General features: G+C 40.6%; 1 protein-coding gene across 1 annotated transcript; it reads left to right on the top strand.

Moving 5' to 3' along the window:
- Positions 1 to 7907: 7907 nt before the first annotated feature.
- NPVF (neuropeptide VF precursor) lies at positions 7908 to 11170 on the top strand (the record flags this gene model as incomplete). The annotated part of the gene is made up of 3 exons (XM_084230596.1): positions 7908 to 8045; positions 9282 to 9676; positions 11104 to 11170. The coding sequence occupies 3 exons, from the start codon at positions 7908 to 7910 to the stop codon at positions 11168 to 11170; spliced, it is 600 nt and encodes a 199-aa protein (XP_084086722.1).
- Between the last annotated feature and the right edge of the window lie 3610 nt (positions 11171 to 14780).

The following is a 14780-nucleotide window of genomic DNA, read 5'->3' as shown; positions in this document are numbered from 1 at the left end:
TTCTGTGTAGAGTTAAATCCACTTGGTATTTCATTGAATGACATGAACGTTAGTTAGCTTATTTAATCTCAATTCATAAGGAATTTTCTGTCTAGATCTCACCTCACCTTTTAGAATTGGGAAAATTTCCAGGAAATCTTCCCCTTTAATTAAATTTATACCCAATGTCACTGTAGGTTTAAAAGTGTATCTTTAAGTGATCCTCCAAAGACAACTACTTAGCTGAGGGATTTTCTGTTTGTTTGCTTGGAATTGCTTGAGTTTAATCAGCAGAACTGTCAGTGCTGTAAGTCCTAGCTACATCATGAATACATTCCCTTAGGGGTCCAGTAGCCCCTCCTCAGTAACGAAGTCCAGCCACTGTGATCCCAGTGACAGAGGAATCAAAGGGTAAGAGACACACTCAGAAGCCCAGACCTAGAGGAGGAAGCAAGTAGTATGGCCAAAGTCAAAGGACTGGAAACAAAGATGAAGGTCAAAGTGCCAGCATGTCAATTCAAGGATGGTTAGAGGTGCAGGGCTACTGTGGACTCAGAGCATAGAAAGCATGTGATACCTGATCAAAAGGAAAAAAACAGGCAATGCACCAGATATGGGTGTTTCGAATCACCCCCTTTTCCTTTCTTTTCTTAGGTCTGAAAGAGCATCTAGGAGAATCCACATTAGGAATGATGCTCATTTTTATTAGATGGAACGTGGTAGAGGATTGCTGGGGCACTGGTGGTGGGCAGGGTAGGAAAGTACACATTTGCAGCATCTGAATCTATAACCCCAGGAGCAGAAACAAAGATGAAAATAGTTGTCTTTGTGAACCCACATTTGTGTCGGTTTAAGTGGGAGATCTCCTTCCCAATGAAGGGGTGGCCAGACTTGTGGAAAAAAGCTACCTAAGGATTAGGCTATTCAGTCTCCCATTTTCCTTTTTAGTAAAACAACTTATTATGTGAAGGACACATTCCACGTGTTAGAACAAAATTCTTCAAAGCAAATACAAAACAAAACAAAAATTCAAGATACTGAAAAGCATACACCTTATAAGAAATTACATTATTTGGCTTAGGTTGGGATTACAAAGTGGGGGCTTGCTTATTTTTCAACTATTAAAAGTAAGACTGGCCCAAAAGAGAGAAAAATTCCAGTAAAGGTCTTAGTTTCCATGGCCTATATTTGTATAAAAACTATGTGTTGTTTTAACTAAACATCTGGTCTTTGTCCCTCATGTAGAGAATTCTGAGTTTTCTTGACACTTTGGCTGGAGGTACCACAGCTCCCTGCCAGGTCAGTAAAAATCACACATTTTTCCTGCAAAGGAAAAAATGCCAATAAAAATGAAACATTAAAAAGCATAAAGGCCCGAATTGGAAAGCTGTGGTGCAGAAAAGCTGCTTCCTGATCAGTCTTGCATAACTGCTTTTAAATTTTTTTAAGCATTATCACTCCATATCATTTGAAAAACCTAATACTTTTATTGAAAATTTATTCAATAATTTGTTCTAAAATTCATCTTTTAGATACAAGGACCTTGGCATTTAACGGACCTTCTAGAATAAATCATGTGAATTAATTTTAATAAATACTTAATGTTTATTCTTGTATTGTACAAATTGATTCTCTAAGTTACTTCAACTAGAATTGAATTTCAACTGCTTTTACTACACAGAGAAATAATCTTTGTCTCATGTTCATGTCAGCACCTTCTAAGGCCTCTGGCATTGTAATCTGTCATTGTAAAAAGCAGAGAAGTAAATACAATCCTGCTATCAAAATATGACAGGCTCATTATAACAAGTCACTCGTAAATCTTGAAACACAGGCACCACCACACATTTTTAAAATAATAATTTTATACAATTTACACAGGATGACTTTATTTGGAAGCTAGGCAGGTATTTCTTTCTCTTTGCACATATAATGCTGAAATGAATTATAGCACAATATCACCATCCACCTCCAGAGAGGGCCTGAAATTAGTTAACAAATGGTTGCAAAATTCTTTGCAAACAGGAAATGCAAACAAGCACTATAATATCCATAAATTCTTCTGCACAGCACAACAATTGGATTACACTTAGAAGGAAAGGAAGAAATAAACATTGTAAAAAGGCAAGTGTCCTGGGAGTAAACTGTTGACTTGAGAAGGAGCAGGGCTCTGTGATGAGGCTCGTCTGGATATTAAAATTAACCACCTCTTTGGTAGAATTCACAGTGGCTTCACAGGGCATGGATCATTGTGTGGAGTGAACTGGCCTTTTCTATGTAAAATTTATATAAAATGTGCAGCCTGTGGCATAAAAAACTCTTACTTTAAATGTTTAACCAGAAGGACAGCTATACCGAGGTCCTACAAAGTCCTAAGCCCAACTCAAATCAGCTCAGTTTCTGGTGGGTAGAAATGATTTGTCCCCCACTCTAACTACTTGCCAGAGGTTAGGGTGCATCCAGTGAGCATGAAAGAATAATAATGAGGGCCTCCCTGCTGGTGCAGGTGGTTGAGCCCAGTGCTGTGAAGCTGTCCGCAGCCTCTGCAGTGCCGTCCTGATCCCTGCCAGCTGCGGAGCAACCCACTTGGTGCCGCAGACCTCTCCTCACCCGCTGCTCCCCTCAGCAGTGTATTTCAGTCAGTCTGCCTGTTCTGTTCCCTGCTCTGTCTCTGGTGAATACTCTCACCCTCTCGCACCTCTGGCCTGTAGCCCAGTTCTTGTATAAATAAATCAATCTAAAAAAGAATAATAATGAGAGAACCCTATTCTGCCCTCAGTCAGAGGAACCAATAGGGCTATGAAGTTCGCCCCTTGAGAGAACCTGAAGAATCATCAGAAAGCCCTCCTGGGTCGTGTAGTTACTTTTCACACCTTTCCTGGTATTTTGAGCCCATCTACCTGGCAAGATCCATCTGAACTTACCAAGTCATGCATAGTACTATGACAGAATAAACCTACTCTCACATTCCATCTACTCATACCTGACTATGCTTGTATCGGTCACAGCTTGGAAAGCCCTACAGCTGAATCCTCGACAGGAGAATATTAAGATGTTATGATTTTGTTATAGGGCAGTCCCAATATTGAACGGGTTGCCTGGCTGTGGGTCCTCACCCGCGCGCTTAAAAGGGACTTATGAATACTCCACTACAGGCACACACAAAAGGTTAATAAAAGGTTTATTTACAAGGGAAAAGGAAATAAGGAAAATGTACAACTCAGGGAGAAAATAGGGAAATAAAGTCTTTAATGCGTCCTACCCGATCCGCTGACCTGGAAACCCAAAGTCACTCTCAGAGGAGGCCGGACACTGCCAGCTGGCGGAGAGCCAAAATGGGGGACCCCTCCAAAGCCCACGTGCCTGGCTTTATACCAACCTGGCTGCTTAACCCCACCCTCAGGTCCCAGCCACCTTCCCTTTGGTGGGGATGGGATTTGGAGTTCCCAGTGTCTTTGGCTTTGGCCTAGGGTGGGGGTGGAATCCACAAAGCCTGTATGGAATTAGCTTTAGGACATCCTTTTTCCCCTAACAATTCCCCCCTTTCACTTTTTGCCACCATTTCCATGGTGATGAAGATCGAATATATGGATATTGGGATGCAGTCTCAGATGAACATTTTTTACCAGGTTCCAGTGTGAAAGAAAACCAGTCCCTCCAGGTATTTGTCCATTGTGGAAAACAAAAGTCCTCTATTCCTGGAAAAACCGTTTGCTACCTGGGAGGCTGAGGCAGGAGGATCGCTTGATCGGCAGTTCTGGGCCACGGTGCGCTGCACCCATGTGTCCTCATGTTCACCTCCTCAGACGTGGTGACCTCTCCACGGGTGAAGACCCATAGCCAGGCAACCCGTTCAATATCGGGACTGTCCTATAACAATTTCAGGATAAGTCACAAATTTAAGCTCTAATAATGTGTAAGTCCCAGCAAGGAGAAAACACTGTTCAACAGTTAGGAAGACTGGGAAAAATAGTTAACAAGCAACTTTATTTTGAACCCCTATTTCCAATACTAATTAAAAAAAAATGCGTTCATTTAGAAATAAAATTTCCTGAGTAGCTGTGAGATAGACAATGGAAATACCACTGTGATCTGCACCAGCAAGGTCTTGCCCTCACATACTTGCAGAGCATTGGAGGGGGCAGACCAGGAAATGAGACAAGTCAGAGTGAAAAGAGCCATGATTAGGGGAGAACAAAGAGCTATTTCTTAGAGCTGGAAGTCAAGAGAGACTTTTTGCACTATGTAATGCCTCAAGCGAGACCCAAACAATTAATAGGTGGGAGAAGGAAAGAAGAGATCAGATGAATATTCCATGCAAGGAAAATCATGGGCAGAAGCCTGGAGCCAAGAGAAAATACATCCATTGGAAAGAACAGAAAGAAGTTTGTCATCAAGCAGATGATGCAGGCAGTGGCAAGAGATAACGCTAGAGAAATAAACAGAATACAAGTCATCAGGAGCTGGCCAAATGACTCAGAGGATATGGAAAACCATCAAAAGTTATTAAGGAAGAAAGTCGTAAATATAACGGTTTATAAAATTTTTCAAAGTGGACTATGGACAAAGAACCGAAGAGGACCAAGAAAAGATCTAGGCAGGGAAATGATGAACTGATAATGGCAATGGGGATGAAGAGGTATGAACAGATGTAAGAGCTATTTAGAAGTTAGAAGAAACCAGACTTGGTTGACTGGGCTGGCACAGTGCATGTGTGTTCAGACTGTTGGGGCTCAAATCTGACTCTGCCATTGGTGAGGAAAGCTACTTAATCCTTCTATAGAGTAGAAATAAAAATAGTAGCTGCTCACAGGATTATTGTGAAAGATAAATAAGTTAATTCACAAAGTACTTTGAACAGTCCCTGGCACTTGATTCATACACAAAAAGTACTGGTTATTATGAGGTATAATAGCACGAAACTAGAAACAATACAATTGTTCACTAATTGTGGAATGGGGTGTGGAAGAAAAAGGGGAGGAAATCATGAAGAATATCACAAAGAATTCTGACTTATACAAATGGGTGGCCATTAGTAACTGCCCATTATCTGTTTATTGCCTCTTAGCTCAAAATCCACCTTCATTACAAGCTTTGAGATAATATAGACAGGCCCAGGAAACATTTTTCCACTGCAACTGGCAGAGCTTTAAGCTTTGTCAGTAGAAGGCACTGGAGGGGAACTGAAGAAGAAAGGGATTTCTCTTTCCGGCTCAAGTGTGCCTCCATTTGCTTTGTGTTTCTACCCACTGTTACAAATGGGGGACATCTAGTTGCCCTCACCCCCACCAAGTTTCAGTGGCAGATTTCAAGTGAATCTCAGAGATACCTAGAGACCCAGAAGTTGTCTTCCCAGACTTGGCCCATCTGTACCCCAGAATGGTGTCTTCTGCTTGTGATTGCAGATAGCCCTGGTGACTGCTGGCCCTGGGTAACCCAGCAATCTTCTCTGCCATCCAAACCTTCTCCATTATGGTGAATTCCCTTTTCTTCTCTCCTTGGATACTTCCCCTTGGCCCTAGTATCCCTTTGGATACTTCCCCTTTACCCCTTTGTAGAGAATCTCCTGTCATAATGAATAATTATTCATATTAATCATTTCCTGTGTTTTCTATCTCTTGATTAGACCCTGACTGATACAGTCAGTATTAGTCACTGAAATGGGAAATCTAGGAGTAGAAACAGTTACAGAAAAGATAAATTCTACTTTGGACATTCTGGAATTGAGATGATTGTGGGACATCCAACAGCACTGTCTGTTAGGAAGCTGAATAGCTGCAGAGTCTAATGCTCAGGAGTAGTGCCCAACCTGGAAAGACAGGTTCAGAAGTAACCTTAAGGTCTCTAAAATCTTAATAAATTAAGCATGTATTTGTAAAGGCCACACATCAGGAAGGTAGAATTTCTACTTAATTTTTGTATGCTCATATGTCTAATCAAGAATTCCTAAATGTGCTATGTATGTGGCAGATATTTCATTACAAGATTTAAGGTGGTTATATACTGTGTATGTTAGGTAATGTTTTATATCTGTTAATGTTTTCACTGCTAATTGAAGAGATGGTTGAAAAGAGCCAAGCTCTATATTAATAAGATAACTCTAATTACACTGCAAACTTGGAAGCTTAAATCCGGTGGAGGCAGGGGAGTAATTAGTCATATCAACTGCTCAGGATGCTGATTGCAGTCAGAAAACCTCATCAATGTGCCAAAACCCCAAGTAGCAGCCCTGAAAAAGGGTGAACTGCTAATGTTTGAAACAACTGGACACAAACATATTTTGAAAGAGATCCAGGCTGATCCTTCCACATTTTCCAGGTTGTAAACTTGGTCAATAAAACTTGCTTCACCCATTTCTCAAAAGTTTGGATCTACTGACCACAAAATAGGGAAGTTCCATCAGCAGTTTGCAAAGGAACAAATTGGAAGAGAGACGTATTAAATCCTCAGGGAAATTAAACCCAAATAATCCAATAACAGTGCTACAAAATTAACACCAGAGTATGAATTGAATTAATTGCCTCCTACTGTGGGGATGCTTGGCTACCGCAAACCAAAACAAACGAGGCCAATGATGTCAATTTTTTCACCAGAGGCCAAGTGGGTACCCAAGTGTTTGCCCACTATTATTTTTCAACTTTTTGATTTACTCTGGAGATCTGTAATACAAGGAAAGGTCTTCACTTCTGCCCAACACATATCTCATATCTAATGCTCATATTCTATGGCAGGTTGGTAAGAGAGGCTACAAGAGGTACTGTTCTTAACACCAAAAGTACAATTTTATGACTTGCTCTTCTGTCAATTCACTTCTAAGTGTCTGTGTCTAGAGGTAACTAGTGTTGAAAACAATTAATGTAAGGTCTTTTTCTCCTGAGAGGGCCAAATGGACAAGTGAGAACAAGTCATGATTTCTCTAGAACTTAGGCAGTCCAGTGATAAGGGAGGTCTTTAAGAATACTAGTCAGCTACTCCAAAAAGACCTGCTTTGGCATTTCAGTAAATAAGCATTTATTTCTGCACATTCTTTTCTTATGCCATGATGTTAGTGTGCCTATGGCAATTGGAGATTACCTAAATAATATGGGCCAGGGGAGCAACAAAATTTGCATATGTGTCACTTTCCAAGCCTCTGTGAGGGCTTTGAAGGGTCCTGAGGAGAAAGGTAGGAGGCAGCATCATGGCAGAAGTAAAATCCTGATGATTTATACAGTTTTGCCAAATAAGGCCCACAGGGCTAATCCAAAAGGGCTTGCACTGTCTCCAGCTTCTCCTGAGACAGCCAGTTTGTCAAAATGCCTATTGCATCGTCTTATGTACAGCCTTCACGTTACCACTGACATTTATTTCTGAAGCCTTTTAATAACGAAATAGCACTTACAAAAAGTTAATTAATGACATTTTACTTGGGTATTATGTGACTTGGAATTCTGTTTCACATTCTTACTTTTGTTTGACATTTTGAAAATATTATGCTTAACTCTTTTGTATGGATTTAAAAAATTAACATAGATAGCATGCATTGAATATTTTTCCCTTCTCCCAAGAAATGACACAAACACTGAAAAGAAAATATTTTTTTTGTTTGCACTTGGAGAAAAGAAGCATTCTGTTTGTTTGGAATCTTAATTGCTGTGACCTCAAACTTACCTAATTAGAAGCTCCTTCATAATAAGAAAAAATATTTTCAAAGTGAATGAATTTGCAAACAGAAACAATTGCTGTCCTCTCAGAATGAATTACCCACATTCCTTACATACATATTTTAGCTAAAACCTCTAATTACTATTAGTACTTACAACATGTGGGATTGATTTCACCGTTAAGTCAAACTTTCCTTTCATTTTAGACAGTATAAAAAGATCATGCTAATCCTCCATGTACACATCAGGTTAAACAAATAAACTTAATTCTAGCTTTTGGACAAAATGGAAGTTATTTCATCAAAACGTTTCATTTTATTGACTTTAGCCACTTCAACCTTGTTAACATCAAACATCTTTTGTGCGGATGAATTAATGGTGTCCAATTTTCACAGCAAAGAAAATTATGACAAGTATTCTGAGGTAAGTGTTTTAACTCTATCTAACGTGACTAGTCTTAACCATAGAATATTTGTCCTGAGTCAAATACTTTTGTAAAGAGTAAGGAATAAGATCATTTGTGTTGTTTTTGTCAAGCTTCAGCCTTCCCATGACAATGTGATGCTGTAACTTATACTTTTTAGCAAATACCTGGCTTTTAATGAAAATTTTACAACAGAGTATGATACTTAGCAAATATAAGGTACATTAATAAATCTCAACTGACTCAGAAGCGCACAACTGTAATAAGTAGCTGCAGAAATAAGATCTGGATATATTGCAGCTGGACATTTGAATTGGCTTCAACTATAAACAAATAATGCAATGTTTACATGATTTTCTTTGCTATAATAAGGTAGTAAATATGTGGTAAATCTATATCAAAATTAAATTTTTATCCCTAGTTAGTGTGACTGCAAGTTATTTTTATTTTCCTCTTTGTACTTTTATATACTTTCCAACTGTGCTGAAAAGCGTAGATATTATTTTTTACAACCTGAAAAGTTTAAAAATCTTCATATGAACAAAACACATGGTAAACTAAATCTAATTAAATACTTGTTTTATTTTAAATGGTTCTTTAAAAGTTGATCTACTCAGTAAACTGCAAATCAATTGGAGCTTTACTAAAAATGTCATTTATTCACTAATAAAAAGACAGTGTCTTGAGAAGTATTCTGAGAATGGAGTCTGAATATCGTGGATAGGAAAGAAATTCCTTGGAACTTCCTACCCAAAATCTGGCTAGCATCTCTGTTTCCAAGTATCTATGACTTTGACCATAGTTTAAAGAGGGGGAACATATTAGACTTGAAGAGTTAGTGGGAAGTTTTTCGAAAATCAAGATTTAAAAATATATGAACTATTTCCTAACAATGTGCATCAAAAACTGAAAGAGAAAAACTGCAGTAAAATAACCTTCTGCTTTGTTTCAGTACTTCATTACGTTCCTGCCACTTGAACCCCTTGCTGTATTCACTATACATATTTTATTAATATTTTATAGTTTTCTTACAATAGCCCTGGGATGGAGAAACTAGATTGCTTTAAGAAGCTTAATACAAATAATTTATTAAAAAATTCTGCACATGTGAACACGAAGTTTGCTTATAGCTTTAACAATTCTGCAGACTGAAGTCTGGATTTAAGTTAATTTGGGGTGCAACTTTATTGCTTAGAACAAAGATAAGTTACTTTCATGGCCACTTCTAATTATAGCTAACAGGAGACCCTAAAGGGAAAGAGGAAAGAAGTCTCAATTTTGAAGAATTAAAAGATTGGGAACCAGGAAACATCATTAAGATGAGTGCATCTGCAGTCAACAAAATGCCACACTCAGCAGCCAACCTGCCATTGAGATTTGGGAGGACCATGCAACAAGGAAGCACTGGGGAAACAGCCAACCTGCCTCTGAGATTTGGGAGATACATGAAGGAAAGCATCTTGAGACGTGTTCCTAATCTGCCCCAAAGGTTTGGTAGAACAGCAAGGGTCACCAAGACACTGAGTGATCTGCTCCAACAACCCATGCATTCACCACCTGCCCCTGAGTTACTTTCCCCAATGACCTGCCAGCCCCAAGAAATCCAGACTCCTCATCAGAAACACCCAAGGTAAATATCTAGAGACCTATTAAAATGCATGACAAGATATATAGAGTTGAGGTAGAAAACTTTCAAAGAATTACATCTTTTCAAAATCAGTTTTTAAGTAGTATCATTTCTTAAAGGAAAAAAGGCAAAGACACAGGAAGAGAAATATCTGTAAACCGAGGCTACAGAAAGTCAGGTGTAAACATTACTATAGGTATAAAGAAATAAGATGGTGTCCCCTAGGCCACACCTCATTGCTCTTAACCACACACTGAGTAGGACATATGAGGACACAATTAGGGACTTAAGACTGATTTAGCATCCACCCTTTGACTTCCCATAGGTGAGAGGTTTCTTCAGGTACAAAGGACAGTAACACAGGTCTCTAATTCAGAAGGGTACCGTCCTTGACTTTATTTTTTTTTTCTTTTACTGGATGCTATTTTATAGACAAGTCCATTTATAATCATTCTTTGTATTAATTATTATCTATTATGTACAAATTAGAATACAATAAGAGGTTCAAAATTAAAAACTACCTACCTATTATTTTCTAGTAGAGCTTAATGTAAAAAAAAATTTTTAATATAATGTAGCCCAGGATACTTTAATTAAGACCTGAAGGAATGAAGGTGGCAAGCTGTGACACCTTATCAGTGAGATCTTCTCAAAACGCTCCAGGCTTCTTTTTTCACCATGGCATGTAACCACATCTGACATGTTACAGAGTTAGGGCCCATCCCATTTACGAGGCTTTCAGTCCCACACATCCCATAATTTGTGAACACTGATAGATCTCCAGTGCCTAGAACTGTGTCTGGTATGTAGTAAGCCCTCAATATTTCACAGGATGAATGAAATAATAGGTGGCACTAATAGGGTCCTACGGAGGGTCAAGGACAAAAACTGTTTCTTCATGTGGGAATCCAGGGATGTTTCACAAGTTTGACTTGGAAAGTTGACTCTACTTTGAACATTCAGCAAGTGAAGGGAGGAGAGGGGGGAGCAGAGCAAGGTGAGTCAAGAACAGAAGCAGTTCGGTTTGGTGAAAGCAAAGGGCACATCAAGAGGAGAGGACAGAAAGCCAAAAGATGGGGAGGAGTAGAGAGGGCACTTGGGACTGCATAAAGGACTGGGGGTTATTTATTAGGAAAAGAAGAATCACTGGTGTTTCTGCTGAGGTCCTGAGATATCATTCTGAGCTAGAACTTGTCAATCAGACAATAGCAGTAGGACAGGAGTGAGGGAGAGAGATGAACCAGTGGGAAGTTTGCGAGTCTAAATGTCTATTACAAATTCAGGATCCCATCAACATCTCATTTATTCCCAGTGCAACAAAATTCCAGTAAATAATAATAGGCAATTAGGATCATAGCTTGCATTTTCATATGCTCTCCTATCCTATTGCTCAGGTGGGTGAGGACATTTTTGTCCTGCTTATATTTTAGGAGACTCGTATTCAAGAAGATGGATGGTGCGGAATTGAAACTGAAAAAATCTGGAGCTAATCCCTAAAGAAGACACAAAGCTGTGCATACAATCTGCAAGGAACTCTGTAATGAAGACAGCAAGGAAGGAAGGTCACTACGCTCTTTTGATTGGTTAGAAAAAACAATTTAAAGAATGATGTAAAGATAAAATAATTTTTGTCCAAATAAAAAGAACATTGGGCCTCCCCGGTGGTGCAGTGGTTGAGTGCTGTGTTGTGAAGCTGCCTGCAGCCTCTGCAGCGCCGGTTCAATCTCCGGCTGCCGGGCGAGGGTCCCACATGGCGCGCAGACCTCTCCTGCCGCCTGCTGCTCCCCTCAGCAGTGTACTTCGTCAGTCTGCCTGTTCTGTTCCCCACTCTGGCTCTGGTGAATTCTGACACCCTCCCGCGCTTCTGACTGTACCCACTGCTTGTATGAATAAATAAATAAATCTTAAAAAAAAAAGAGCATTGCAAATACTGAAGAAGCCTGGGGTAAAGGGAAAGGAGGGAGGGAGGAAGAAAGGAAGAAGAAAGGTAGACTGAAGTCATATGACTATCCTATGTAAAAATCATAGAGTTACATTTAAGGACAAAATCCAACAGAAGAGTAGCCCATAAAATACTGTGATGAAACAGAATAACATCACTGACACACATAACTAACAAATGACTGACAAACATGATTTTTGTACCTTTGTTTTAATGCATCAACAGTGACCCTCTGATAGGCTGAAATTTTTAGAAAAAAGATAGTGATAAAAAAAAGGTAACTATTAGATACCACTTTAAGTGTCTCCTCCATATTTGGAAATTTGCCTTCTAGTGTGTCTTTTCTCCTCATATAAATAAATTTCAAGTTTTTGATTTACAGGAAAATCCCATCACTCTTAAATTAAGAATTTATAAACATAGTACACCACAACACAAATGTACAGGAACTCAACTTTAGTTGTAAGAATATGAAGTTCTTTTTTTTTTAAATAATAGATTTTATTTTTATATTCCCCATACAATTGCAACCCCCCCATTTTGACCCCAATCCCTCCCCTCCCACCCCCACCCCCCAAAAAGTGTCTCTGGTTCATAGTTTTTTGTTGATTTTGATTTTCACTAAGAATATGAAGTTCTTAATCAAATATAACTGGCTTATTGAGCAGTCTCAATTCCATGGAGTATAAGCCAGAAGTGGTGTTATTTTTCTCCCATCCTGCCCCAGCTAGGCAGCGTTGAGTCTCCTTTCCCTGCTGGGTTGAGATCCCTTAATGATACCCTGGACAGACTCTGTAACTTCCTCGGTCACTTCTTGATATTAAAAAACTTAGTCAAGCCCAGTTGAAGATGCTAGCCTCATATCTAAAGCAAAATTTTCCCCTCCCCCACTGCCTGCTAGGCTGGTAGCTGGAAGGACCTGAAGTGAATGCGGGACAAGGTCTGCTCTTTCTCGAATCCTCCTCTTCTCACCTCAGAGCATGGTGGTGGGAGGGGATGTGGTGGACCTCTAGGTCACTCCTGTCCTGTCTTTTCCAGGATGCGAAAGTAGGGGAGGGAGAGGTCGGTGGGGGGGGGGCAAGAGCAGCAGTCTTGCCCTCTCTGTCTAAAGCTGCATCTTCTGCAAGTGAGTTCTTCAGGAAGTGCAACGCCAACCTTCACATTCCCGGGGACACTGACCTACCATGCTCTTTGATCTTTTCCAACTACCCTCATTCAACAGTACTCCCCCTATCCTCTCATTGTCAGAAAGTAAAGCTCAGGCCAGCTACTTTCTCAGCATCCACACAATCCTAAGAAAAAGCAGACATCCTTGCCAAGGCCAACGGCATATGCCCCCCTGCTGCACCCATTTGCTTCCCATCCTCTTTGCCCTGCTTAAATGGGGCGACGCCTAGGCAAACTAGCAGTCAGAAATGAACTGCCACCTCTCTTCATGACCTAATTCTCTCTGAGTGATTGTCTAGGAACCCCTTGCTTGGCTTCTGGATGAGGGGCAACTGCAGCAGGCCCCTCCAAGCTAACTTCTCATGTACAGCTGGGAGGGACACAAACAAAGGCAGGCAGGGGTTGGTATGGCTCTGCCCTGCCCCCTGTAAATCCTGAAGGGGTACCTGGCCCTTCCCGCCCCTGATTTTCATAATGTCAGGCACTCAGTGCCTCCATACCGCCAGGTTTGGTTCTGTCACCAATTCTGAGCACTAGAGAAAATATGCACCATTCTGCCAGGCTAATAAATGAACCAAAGGCCACTTGGTCCCTTGATGCTCCATGGGGCGCTCACAGCACAGTAACAATGCTCTCCAAATAAATCTCTTCACAAAACCCAATCCTATTTTTTAAAAGTCTCCAAGTAGGTAAGGGAATTGAGGACTAGGGAAACACATTCCAAACACTACCTTCAAAAAGTCTGCAAATGGTGATGTCACTTTGGAATTTTATGTCTACCAGATGTTGGCCTTTGAGTTAAAAACTTCACTTTTGACACCCTTTGCAACAAAGGTGGACTCTCCTTATAAGGAATGCTTACTGTTGCTGAAAATGATGTTTTCTCTGAATCATTACATATATGTGTGTATTCTGGGGAGAGTTCAGTGTTCTTGGGTAATTTCTCAGTGGGGTTTGTGATCCCACAACATTTAAGAATCACTGTAATAGAAATTTTTGATTTTGGGTCTCCCTGGTGGCACAAGGGGTTAATACATAGCACTATGAAGCTATCCGCAGCCACTGCAGCATGAGTTTGATTCCCGGCCAGGCTGGTGATCCTCATGGCACAACAGACCTCTCCTGTCTCGCCCACTGCTCCCTTCAGCAGTGTATTTCAGTCAGTCTGCTGTTCTGTTCCCCACCCTGTTTCTGGTGAATCCTCTCACCACCTCTGGCCTGTACCCCAGTTCTTGAATGCATAATTAAATAAATCTTTTTTAAAAAACGAAATTTTTGATTTATTGAATTATTTTAAACTAATATCTAATTCAATTTCTAAATGAAGATTGTTATCTGACTGGTCATTTAAGTGTTGAGAACATAACTCAAAAACAATCAGAATCACTCAAGAGCATTAGCCCCACCGTCCTCTAAACACTCGCTTGTTACAGAAGCATAGAATAAGGAGATTGGTAATGATGTTGTGCTCCTCAACGAGTTCTCCTGGGGGCATCCCCCAACATATCCCATACACCCCTCTTCCTCTCTTCCAACACTTTCCTTCCCCAAGAAAATCCATTTGGATTAGTCCTAACCTAAACCTCAGCCAGTCTACGAAGGTGAATGGTGTGTGGGGGCTTCAGAGGAAAGCTGGGAACCCCACCAATGTTCTACTCAACAGTTGCCATGGAGAGGGGAAGTCCACGCCATTTCAGATCCACATTTTTTTTAAAGATTTATTTATTTATAAAAGCACTGGGTACAGTCAGAGCGCGGGAGGGTGAGAGAATTCACCAAAGTCAGAGGGGAGAGCAGAGCAGGCAGACTGACGAAGTACACTGCTGAGGGGAGCAGCGGGCGGCAGGGGAGGTCTGCGCGCCCTGTGGGACTCTCACCGGCGGCCGGGGACGAACTGGTGCTGCAGAGGCTGCAGGCAGCTTCGCAACCCAGCGCTCAACCGCTGCGCCACCAGGGGAGGCCTTCAAATCCACATTTCTTACAACACACTATGACAGT

The sequence above is a fragment of the Talpa europaea genome (genome assembly GCF_964194135.1).
Source record: "Talpa europaea genome assembly, chromosome: 3".
Taxonomy (NCBI): domain Eukaryota; kingdom Metazoa; phylum Chordata; class Mammalia; order Eulipotyphla; family Talpidae; genus Talpa; species Talpa europaea.
This window is presented reverse-complemented; position numbering and strand designations above follow the sequence as displayed.